We start from the raw sequence: 12394 nt of genomic DNA, 5'->3' as shown, positions 1-12394 counted from the left end.
GCCTGTTTATTCACCAATCCAATTCTTGATTCAATGTGAATAAGGCTTTTGGCGTGAAATAGGGAAACCCATGAAGTAGAACTTGAAAATTAGTTAAAATAGAGAATCACCCAATACCATAAACCTTAAAAAGTAGTGGATTAAACCAGCAGCCAATTGAGTTCTCTTAGGCATTCATCATCGACTTGTGCACAGAAGTTGAAATTGAAAACTATAAAATAAATTAACTTCAAAGATAAATTGAACTAAACTTAAACATGGTCAGTTCACTAATTTGCTCGATATTTCTGATGAATACAAATTTATAGATTTACATCAATGACACTCTTCAGATTGCGGATTATGTTATTATTTATTTTTTAAGCAGTGGTGTTCAATTATAGAACAGGATTCTGAGATGGTAGTAAAAACTTTTCTGAATTTGCATGCTTTATCCTTTTGAATGAAACATCATCGCTCCTATCATTTCAAAGGGTAACACAATGTCTTAGCTTAGGGTATATGCTACCTGTATCATTATTGTTAGATAAAGTTTGGGATTAATTTTCCTTTGTATCCATACATCTGTTGTTGAAACTTAAAAGATAATTAGCTTTTTTGATGAATTAAGATTGTTAAAGTTTTAGTCGTGTTTAATTATGATAATTTGATCTAGAATAATTAAATTGTTTATTAATTCAATATTTATCACTAGCTTTATATTAAAGCTAATTAGAGATTAATTAGATTTTATATGGCCATTATTATTTATTATTTTTTGATTATAATATTAAAGCACGTTTATTTATTAATTAACAAGTATAATTGCTGATTAGGGATTAACTAATTTTAATAAGTTTATTAAAATTTTACTAAGATGCAATCAGAATAATTCAGGATCATTAGTTAACTGAATAATAATAATAATAATAATAATAATTGTTAATTAATGAGTAATTTTAACTGATTAAGGATTTGTTGGGGTGTTAAAGTTTATTTGTATTTAATTATGGTAATTAAGTTTTGGTTAATTAATCAACTTGTAATTTATCAGAGTAATCAATGTTTTGCTATTTGTTTTTTCGATCTAAGGATTAATTTGAGTTTTTATAAAGGTCATCAAAATTTTATTACACTTATTTTGGGTTATTAGACATAGGATAGTTAAATAGTTACTCGTAATGATTAATAATTAATTATTTTTATGATTTATTATGAGTTAATTATTAGCATTTAAATTAATGTCATTAAGAATTGATAGTTTTTTTATGATTGATAATTAATGGTGACATTTTATTTTATTTTTTTCTATATTTCACTTAAAAATATAATAAAGTTTAAACTATATTTAAAATAAGAATATAATAAAGTTTAAACTATATATAAAATAAGAAATTATTTAAGCCTCCATATTATTTCAACTAATTTTCAATTAACTAAACATACATGAACAAGAAATATAATATTTAAATAATATAATTTATTTTGAAATGAAAGCATGACTTATCATTCAATTTTTATAAATGTAAGAATTTTAAAAATAAGCATGATCAGAGTCGTTTATTTTCCAATATTATTTATTAATAATTAAAAAGAATTAGATATACCTATATGCTTAAGAATTCTCAACAATATCCTTAATTTTACAATAAAATTAAAAAAAAAAGTTGGGGATAGATGCTCGAACTCTAGACCTGAGGATAACTCAGAGACTATGAGACCTACGCTCTAGCCACTGATTAGGAGAATTTTTTATTTATTAATATGTGATTATGATTTAACTTTGATTAATTAAGTATTAAATATATTTTTAATAAGGTTAATAAATGCTTTGTTAGGATTAATTATGAATTAAATATTCTTGATTATGATAATTACATAAATTTCTTATGTTTTCTATCTTTTCTTTTTTGCAAGAAGAAAATAAATAAATTATCCACATGCGTTTTTTTAATCCAAACATAGCCTAAGCATTTTCTCAACCATTTTAATATTTTTGAGTTTATTTTAAGCAAATTCTCATCTCAAATTGCTTAACAGGAAGGAAAGCGCTGGTGAATTGTCTTGCAACAAGGAAAGCAATGACAACAACAACAACTGCTTAGACGATGTTGTCACCTCTAGGCATGGAATACAGGAAGATAACTTGGCAAGATCAGAAAAAATTGGGCGTGAATGTTCTCAAAAAGAGATTGAATACTCTGAAAACTGTTTTGTTAAACCTCCTATGCTTCAAACAGGTGTCCTTCGCACTAACTGCATAGATTGCTTGGATCGTACAAATGTTGCTCAATATGCTTATGGTTTGGCTGCACTTGGGCATCAACTCCATGCCTTAGGCCTCATAGATAATCTGAAACTTGATTTGGATGCTCCGTTGGCTAGTGAGTTGATGGGTTTCTACGAGAGAATGGGGGATACGCTTGCACTACAGTATGGTGGATCTGCAGCGCACAACAAGGTAATTGGTGAAACATTGAAATGACTAATAGTCTAATAACAGTTTTAGGCTTACATATTTGTGTGACAAGCTGTGTTTAATTTCTATAATGTGATTTATATAGCTTAAGGATTCTTTTATATTTGTGTGCGCTTAACCTCATATAATGTTGCATATATTCTTCCAAGGTTTTTGGATACCTTGGAAACGGAAATGCCTCGCTGCCTTGTTGGGTGTGGAGATTCCAGGAACAAATGGGCTCATAACCTAGCTAAATTCTCTTTTTGTTAGGGGATTAGTTATGCTTAGTCTCCCATACTTTATTTGTTTTTTTGTCTACACGAATGTTTAATTTTTAGTGGACATGCGTAGGCAAGCATATACTTGAATTGCCTATCAGCATGCTGCTACATTTCAAATGGAGTTAGCACTTGCCCAGTTTGGGGTGTAGCCTTCTTACATCTTCATAAAAATATGCTTGTTAACCTAGTTTCAAGAAAAATTTAGTGTAGAATGTGTTAGGATTGGTCCAAGTTTGGTTTAGGTTATTCCATAAGACAATTCAACAATGTAAATGCCTATATATAGGCATTGCATGAGATGTAATATTTGAGGAAAAATATGAATAAAGCTTTAGTTGTATTCCCTCCAAATTATGTCTCTCCCTCTCCTCTCTCTACCTTTCTATCTATCATTCAAGATCAAGAAGAACAAGTTCTTCTTTCTCATTCTAATTCTAACATCTGGTATCAGAGCCACGGTGGTGGCGATCGACGAAGGAGGAAGTGTTTTGGTAATCAAGAAAGAGAGGGAGTGGAGCTGCATCCGATGTCGGAAGGGTTGCTGATTCGTGGCAAGAAGCCAAGAAAGTATTTGGCAGAGGTTGCCGGAGGTGAAGCAACTGGCGTTCGGAGTCGGGTCGCTGGTTGAGCGCGTAGACCAGAGCAAGCATATCGAGCACAAGGCTGACAGGTTGACCATGGCTTGGTGCTGGTGTTTGCGGCGGATGTTCTTGGCGAGCTTGGATTTGCAGCTCGGTAGCAGAAGTCAGCGCAGTCCATGTTGCAAGTTTTCATGTCGCAGGCCATGAAGGCTCCTATTCAGGACAGAACAAGAGCTAAGGCAGAGGTGAGCCGGGACATTATTGCTTGTGAGTGTCGCTCGAGATTTGGTCCTGAAGGACTAGGGAGTGGGAGCCGCAAGAGCCTAAGTCCCAAGTTTTCACATAAGTCCAAGTTATGGTCAAATGAGCTACAGACCATGTGATCGGTCTCCAAGATGCAATAGCTTCTCACTTCATAGTGGTTCTAATATGAAGTGCTATGAATGTGGCGGGCTGGACAAGTGCAAGACGAACACGGATCGAGCATCAAGATGAGACTTCAGGACTGGCTGGAAGCAATATCTGTTCTTGATTAAAGATCGGTCAAGATTTTTTTGAGGTGGTGTCCGGGAGGCAATGTGGCAATCATGTGATGGAGCAGCGGAGACAACAATAGTTGATCAAGAACCTAGGGGCGACAGGTTGGTCACGGATTCGAAATCGGACAGGAGTTGTGCAAGGTCGCAGGTTGGAGTGTGCACGAGTGTCGGAGGAAGACTGGCGAGTCGGTGCTAGAGTGTGAGCTGGAACCGTGGATTGGAACTCATGGTGGAGGCCGTTCGCGAGCGGGTTGGGCTCGGTTCATTGGAAGTCATATTTTGATCCCGACTACGGGGGATTAGTGAGGTGTAGATTTTTGGAGGCATTTATTTTGTGGAGCATATGGGTGTATGTATATATATATATATATATATACATATATATGTACATATTTTTGTGTGTGTGCCTGCGCATTCCCTTTAGCTAGGAGTGATGTTCATTATACCCAATTTTGAGAAATGAAATCAGACATGCTTGATTTAGCTATAGATTAATGATAAGAAAAGCTTGATTAAATTTGATAGGTTGTTATTATCACGCTGCCAATTCGGAGTTCTCCATATTCAGTTATTTAGAGTTTTGCTTATTGTAGGAGTGAGTTAGAGTTATTCCGATTTAAGTTTAGTTTGTTCTATAGTTTACAAAGAGGCATTTCAAGCTACCTATTCACATTGTTCTTCGTCCAGTGCCATTTGAGAAGTTCATACTCTTTGGAAGATTCATTCAATTACTACTTCATAGCAAGGTAATACTTTTTGTTACTTATTTTTATTTTTCTAGTCAAGCCTTTGTAGTTAGGAAATAGTTTTAGCTTCTTTTGGCCCTAGGTTTCCCCATAGTTATTATGTTATTTGCTGGCAGAATTTTGACATTATTTTGACTTAGAGTGGTCTACATTCTCTTAAAATTTAAATACGGCTTGATTGTGTCCCTGTTTTAGGGGAACGAAAAAATCTTTCCAACTTATGTCAGGTGGGTAAAATGACATGGCAAGTGATTATAGCATCGAAACACTTCTAAGAGATCCATACCCACCATGTAGATACTTATGCTTTAGGTTGATGATAACCCTTTTCTCTAGTGAGTTGGTCGTATTTGGATTATAGTGATCTCAAGACATACCCTAAATATAAATCACAATATTTTTTGTTAGAAGTGGTCTACGCTCATCAGGTCATTGGTCACCTTCAAACTTGTGTTCAAAACAACGACATCACTTAGTTTAGGAACCATGTAAATAACTATGTGTTGGTAGCTATGGTAGATCTTAGGATCACCATGGAAGCTTTTCACATGAACATGAATGTTAAATACAAGAGAGGTAGTGAGGGAGAAAGGTTATAGTTGGGTTTTGAGAATCCCTCACTGTCTCTTTGTAAGGATCCTCTCCCAAGTCATCAGCATGATAGCAATTTGACATAGCTTTGCTGGAATGGAGGTGAAAGTGCCTTTTACAAAGGAGATGGGATGGTATAACAGAGGATGAATGGGAGAGCCTCCTTAATATTTGGAGATGTTGGACTAAAGTTCCTTCCAACTCCCCTAATGTGCAGATGGTGCCCTCAAAAGAGGTCAAAATCAGAATTGGTTTTAGTTGAAGTTGGGTCAAAATTGAGCCAAAATTAATCTTCCTGTAGGATGGCAGCAGCCCGCAAAATAGTTAACAGGCCACCATTAACTTAGAGAAGACCCATTAAGACTTGCTGACAATTCATAAACCTTTGTGAAAATTGGCGTATTCTTGGTCACTTTGTAGATATTTGTTAATTGGTTAATGGTGACCAACTAATTTATTAGCATAATCCACTTTCTTTTGGATTGTAGCCCCACTTGCATGTCACATTTTTTCACAAATTTAGGCCCTCGTTTTATTAAGTTGTGTTTGACTGGATAGAGACTGGTGTTTGATTGGATTGGATTTGGAGTTAATCAGTGTTTAACCGGGTAAATTTGTTGATCCTCTAGGTTGAGGTTTGTTGGTAAGGGATTTTTGGCACACTTGGAGACCTTTCACGACCACTCTTTGTGGTCTTTCGCTAGGGCGTTGACATGGAATCTCTTTCAGTACAACAATTTTAGTTTGACCCATTATCCCTGTCATTCCTACCTGGAAACCTTTCAGAGGCTAATAAATAGGTGGGAACATATTAAGAGTAAAGTTTCACTTACCAATCAAATCCGTATAAAAAATGAGATTGGCCTTTACTTTGCTGAGATAAAACAATCAATACTCTCTCCAGCAAGAGCATATGTGATCCTCTTTCCATTATGATTGGAACGCCTAAGCAAGTTGCTGCCCAATCCCATTTTTTCTATGAATTTTTTTGGAGAGTGTAACGGTACTGCAAAGCAACGTGCTCTTAACTTGTGATCACCATTGTACTGGGCACTGCATATATCTCTTCTCAGTATATATAAAGTCTCTTATAATATACGAACCTACTATATTTGTAGTGCCTTCAAGCATTTTTATCTTCTGCGTTTAAACGTGCCTATAATTTACTGGAATCTGATACATGTAACATGTCATTCTTGCTATTTATTTTGAAAAGTATTTGAAACACGCCATAAGGCGTGCAAGGTAATCAAGATTTTACACGACATTCGATGATGCTGAGCTAATGTCAATTAATTTTGCAGAAGCTTAAAAACTTCCTATACTGAACCTTACATTTATCCACTGAAAAGTGATTATACCACCCGTATTTTCTTCTTTTCTCTTGCTGATTGATCATGATAATAACTGAAAGAAAATGAAGTACTTCGACATGCAATGGCCTATGAATTTTTTTTATTGTTAGGTACAAAATTTCGAAGGAGAATAGTGAAAGTAATGTTGATGTTAGATGGTCACTTGTATGCCAAGAGTGTTAAAATTAACATGACCATTCAGTTTTCTGGATTGAAACTTGCTCCTTTCTTTTACAAGCATCAAGGACTATCAAATGGAAACTTATATTTTTATAAACTTACAACTAAAAATTGCATGTCTCACTTTTTTAAAGCCTTATATGAGCTTAACAGGCATCCTTTGAATCTTGTTGTTTGGGGAACGAACACCTTTTCATTTAAAACTACAGCTGGATTTTTATTTTCTACTTAGAGAAGAAGTATTCAGAAATAGTCTACAAAAGTACTGTTATCATGTTAAAAAATTGAGTATGATGATGATGATGCATAGGTATTCTCTGAAAGAAGGGGTCAGTGGAAGGCAGCAACTCAGTCTCAGGAGTTCTTCCGGACACTTCAGAGATACTACAGCAATGCCTATATGGATGCTGAAAAACAGAAAGCAATAAACTTGTAGGTTTTTTAGTCTCTTTTTGAACTCAATTTTATAAATCATTCCTATCATTTGATATAAATATCTCCTATCAGATTTTTTAAACATTACACCGTGGCTTTATGATCCCATTTCTTTTGGTAGGTTTCTTGGATACTTCCGACCCAAGCAGGATAAGTTAGCTATTTGGGAGCTGGACCCTGAAGAGAATTATATTGCTTTAAGGCATGATAATGACTTGGGAATTGAAACTCCAAGGTGCCACAACAATTTAGTTTATTGGCTAACAAAAATTTCTTCACTTCCTTGCACTTAATCGAGGAGGCATTGGCTTTTTCTTGCTGTTTATAAGTATTTATTGAACCAAATTAATTTCATTAGTCTCAAATTAGTTGTTGTTTAGACCCGTGGCTTGATATTTTCTGCAAAACTACTTGCTATCTTCACTTGTTGCTGTGAATCGCTGGAGGAGCCCGTGTTTTTTAGTTAATTTTAAGTATTAGAAAGTTTCATCTCAAATTGATTGGTGATTAATATTCAAAACCATCAGAACATAGTTTCTTAATAACTTCTCAATAAATGAGCATTTTTTGCTTATTTACAGGTCATTTATCAAAAGATCTTTATCAGATGGAAGCATTCTGCATCAAAACAATACGCCTATGTCAAATTGTAGTATGGATAACAATGAAGTTTCTAAATCAGTCATGTCTGATAAAAGACATGAAGTCAGTGCCATGAGACTTTCTGGTTCAACACCAGAAATTTCAGCTTGTAAAATGGATGCATTTTTCAGGTACACTCCTTTCATTGTCCATATTTAAGGCGTAGATTCTCTTATTTTGCTAACCTATCTAGCCTTAAACCGTAGCTATTTGAAGTAGAATAAGTCAATCAATTGAATCCATATCATTCGAAATTGACAATTCGTTCCTCTCAATTGTACTACCAAATAAGATTATTTCTTCTCATTCATTTATGCTATTTAAATATGAAATAACTAATTAATTTTGTTTTTTTTAGTAGCTACTTATTGAAATTTGTTCAACCCTGCTATGTCTCTTCTGACTTTATTGTAGTATAAAGGAGATCTGATAGGAAATACTTGAGTTCACAAGTAATCCTATCGGATATACTTGAGTTCACAAGCAACCCTAACAAGAAATTGATAAAAACAGCGATAAGATGCAAGAACGATAATGAAAAAAAAAAAAAAAACAAAAAACAAAAAAACAGTAGGTTTTATTAGATAACTCAAAGCAAGCAAACATAAAAAAGATGCAATTGATCCTCTATTTGAGAGGAGGATCGTTCTCTCCCAATCTCTAGACACTAAGCCTAGAGCCCAAAATACCCAAGAGACTCCAAAAGAAAACAATATTTAAGCATGCCTACCCCTTCCCCTCTCTTCCCTATTTATAAGCCTCCCTAGCCTTGGCCGCCCCTCTCTCCTTGCCAAAAATGCTTTTAATTTAATTTTCAAATCCATTAGTGGACCTCACCACCTTGGGTGGCAACCCAAAACAGGGCCGTGGGCCCCACTTGCTTAGGCGGCAAGGCTTTTGGGAGGCGTTTTGAACTGTCTCCTGTAAACAAAAGCCGGCCCATATGGGGCTGGTTGGGTCGTTTCTTGAACCGACCTAACAAGTTCATTAAAGCTTTTTCCTTTGACATTCGGGGAAAAAGATGCCTTTCAATCATTGGACTCTTAAGGCTTTGTTTTGAAATTGTGTTCCTGTTGGGTAAAAATAAAAGCTGCGTCGGAGGCAATAGAGAGAACAAAAATAAAGCATAGAAAACTTAAATAAGGGACTCAAAATTTAAGTCATTTGATGAGATTTTCTTGAATCTATAGCCACAAAAATATTCCACTATATTTCAAATGGATTACATGATTTTTTTTTTCTCAAAATAGCCTTCAACAGTCAGTTCTAGAAAAAGAATAGTTAAACAGCAGCACGACCAAACTTCTGCAAAAAATGCTTGGACACCTTGACGAATTAGTGTACTTCTTCATAACTTTCACATCAACCATGTTGTCCTTTAGGTTTACCACCACGTGAATGTCTTTTTTTTTTGGATTTTGAATAAATTTAATTGCAACTCTCACATGCAATTTAATACGCAAGGCCTCAGCTGATTTCTGTGATGGGAAACAGTGCTCCAAATCACTAGGTTAAGATGGATTGCATCACGCTATATCCTCAAGAACAGTACGAATTTTATCTCCAATACCTATACTTCTATGACATTGTTTGCATGTTGTTTAATATAACTTTTTCCTCCCCATGCACAAACTTTCCTCACCCCAAAAAGTGGCAAATACTATATTGATATCTTTCTCTCATGGTCCTTTTATAATACTATTTCAAGCCATGCTGAAGTGTGCCCTGGCAATCGGAGCATGACTTTTTTTCTTATTTGGAACCACCTTTAGCATTAATTTAGCCAAGAAGATTTGTTTTTGTTGTTGAGCTGCATTTTTCTGGAACCAAGGAAGAAAATTTGCCAGGTGAACAAGGAAAAGTAGTTGCTTTGCATGAGTTTAGCAACAAACTTCTATTTACTTGGTCATCATGCCTAAATTGTAATTTGAATTTATCTATGAGATGAAAAAGAGGCTTTAAAACTAACAATCTTTCGCTTTTAGACTAGGTTTTTTATGTACTGTTGCGGTACAAATAAATTCTATTTGGCACCTTTAGCTTAGTAGCTATGGAGGTTGATTTTTGGAAAGACTCAATTTCTTTGGAAGGACTATCTTTATTAGTATATATTTGCAGATCCTTTAATATTCTCTGGCAATATGTCGCGTCCTTCTAATAGATCTCAGATCAAGTAATACTTGAGCTTGATATGTTTATTTTTGTAATGAAATGATGCTTTCTTGGATAGATCAACACGCAATTATTTCCTCAAGAAAACTATTATCTTGTTCACTTCTAAACTCTTCGAGAAAAAATAAAATAAAATCAAATCATCTCTTTATTGGCCTTCACATATAGAGGTTCAGTGATTGGTAAGGCCATTGTGTTTTGCAACTTCTATACCCAACTAGTTGTTGTATTACCCTTGGAGTAAATATAATATGTCATACTTTGGTGTCAAGGTTACTACTCCCATTGGGTTATACTAGTTCTTGTGCGCACAATAACATGTATTAGAGAACCATTTATTGAAGCATAAACATATTTGCTCAAGAAAAGTGGCACTTAGGCATGAATCCCGCTTTTTAGACGTAGGATTTCATTCTCCTTAAGGCAGATTGATTGTTATTAATCAGATTTCTCCTGAGGATTGCATCAGGGTTTATATAGATCTGGGACCTTACTTCCTATGAGCTTAAGCCCTCATAGTTAATTACCCCCCTCCTACAGTCCTACTTCGTAGGAGAGAACTCTTGATTAATGATGAATCACCTTAGCATAGCTTAGAAATATTCAGTTTAGTCCGTTTGCAGGGGATGAAGGTAGACCCGTCAAGATCATATGGTTCTGTCATCCCGGGAATATCGTAAATTTTGATCTACCAACGCTAACAAGCCATTGGTTGTAGTGTCCAAAGAATTTGATTAACAGTCATAGATCATGACCAGAGCATAAGAGTTCATCAATGGCTTAAAAATATTTGAGTTATGAATCATAGAGTGCACTAAGTCATCTGTTCCCCTTAGACAAACATCTATACTAGATTTACAAAGTCCCCTTTGACAAAACAACTCATGGCTGTTGATCATAATCCTTCGATTAGATTTGGTGGGCTATCTCTATTGTCTAAGTAAACTAGGCATGACAATCTGGGATTACAAAATCATGGGATTTTTGTCAGGTTCATCTTCATTCTCACCACCATCGACTTTAAGTTTACAACGGTAAAATTTCTCAATCTAAAACTAAATTTGCTGCTACATGTACTAAGAATTTAGTAGAAAAAGTAGGTATTCCTTTTTGTTGGGTGATGAACAAGAATAGTTCCTTAGCATGATTTCAGCAACAAGCTTCCATTGAGTTGGTTATCATACATAAAACAACTATGAGTAGAAAAAATAGGCTTCAAAACTAACACCTGACTGCCTGTCCCAGTTATACATCAGCAATGCCTTGTCGGGGGCTTTTGGTAAAGAACGAACATGGATACGTAACTGAACTTGCGTTTGATGCATCAACTTCTTCAAATTTTCTGGATCTTGATCAGCTATTATCCTCCGGTAATTCATGTGAGGAAACTTTTGAGAGGTATTCCATTTTGTTTTATTTCATATTCTATTATCAAAATTTTGCAATTAAAATGTAATTTGATTACTCTTATGATTTTTTAGATAATATTTCAAAGGTCAATTAGATGGCCGGCCCTTTGACCATGCTTTTCTGTGCATGTAGGTCAACTGTTAAATCAACAGCCATGAACTCTTCGGTTGCAAATCTTTCCTCCGAGATTGTTGCTAACGGCTTAGAATATGATGAAATTTCACCTATAAAGGTTAGAAATTTTGGTGCTAACGCTGTCCTGTCTTTCTGTTTGTTTGTGTTGCATATATTTGTCTGTGGATTCGCCAAAAATACATTGCAATAGCATAACATATATGGTTCTTTCATTAGTTTGCTTTATTGTATGATTTAATTAGAAAAGTCGGATTGAGCATGAAGGTATTGTTATCTGCTTAAGCTCAATCTGCAAAAGACCATTTAATTACCTTTCTTAATATAATTTTTATCATTAGTCCTTTTCAGCATTGTTTAATTAGGTTAATAAAAACCAACTTGAGAGTTTGGCTAGCTTCTAAACTGGCTTAGCTTGACCATAAAAAGCAAGATTTGATTTCTTAGAAGTCAGATTAGATTTCAACAATATAGAATTTAGGCTTTGTTTCTGGACAGCTTTCTTACTGCTTCTTAAAGCAGCTTTTTAGTACAAAAAAATTAATTTTTTTACTAAAAAGTTGCTTTAAGAAGCAGTAAGAAAGCTGCCCCAAATGAAGCCTTAGTTAAACAAAAATAAATTTCATTGTTATGTCTTAAGCATTTTTTTAGCATAGAGATATGTTACACTGCCGGAAAAAGAAAATTCATTTAAATTCAAGTCGCATCATCTTTTTATTGCTTGAACCGATAAAAACACTTCTTAGGCAAAACTAAGGCTTTGTTTGGGACGGCTTTCTTACTGTTTCATAAATCAACTTTTTAGTACAAAAACTAGAATCTTTGTGCTAAAAAATTGTTTTAAGAAGCAGAAAGAAAATCGTCCCAAACGAAGCATAAAAAATATCAAG

The 12394-nt window shown here is 34.6% G+C and overlaps 1 protein-coding gene across 1 annotated transcript in view; it reads left to right on the top strand.

The window, feature by feature from the left end:
• LOC110110511 (phosphoinositide phosphatase SAC2) overlaps positions 1-12394 on the top strand; it is a 29983-nt gene that overhangs the window by 16835 nt on the left and 754 nt on the right. The window contains exons 10-15 of the mRNA XM_020842019.2: positions 2020-2440; positions 7024-7145; positions 7270-7383; positions 7730-7921; positions 11208-11360; positions 11505-11604. Of these exons, the coding sequence (XP_020697678.1) occupies positions 2020-2440; positions 7024-7145; positions 7270-7383; positions 7730-7921; positions 11208-11360; positions 11505-11604 (1102 nt within the window). The remainder of the gene's footprint in view (positions 1-2019; positions 2441-7023; positions 7146-7269; positions 7384-7729; positions 7922-11207; positions 11361-11504; positions 11605-12394) is intronic.

Source organism: Dendrobium catenatum, unplaced genomic scaffold (assembly GCF_001605985.2).
Source record: "Dendrobium catenatum unplaced genomic scaffold, ASM160598v2 fragScaff_scaffold_898, whole genome shotgun sequence".
Lineage (NCBI taxonomy): Eukaryota > Viridiplantae > Streptophyta > Magnoliopsida > Asparagales > Orchidaceae > Dendrobium > Dendrobium catenatum.
This window is presented reverse-complemented; position numbering and strand designations above follow the sequence as displayed.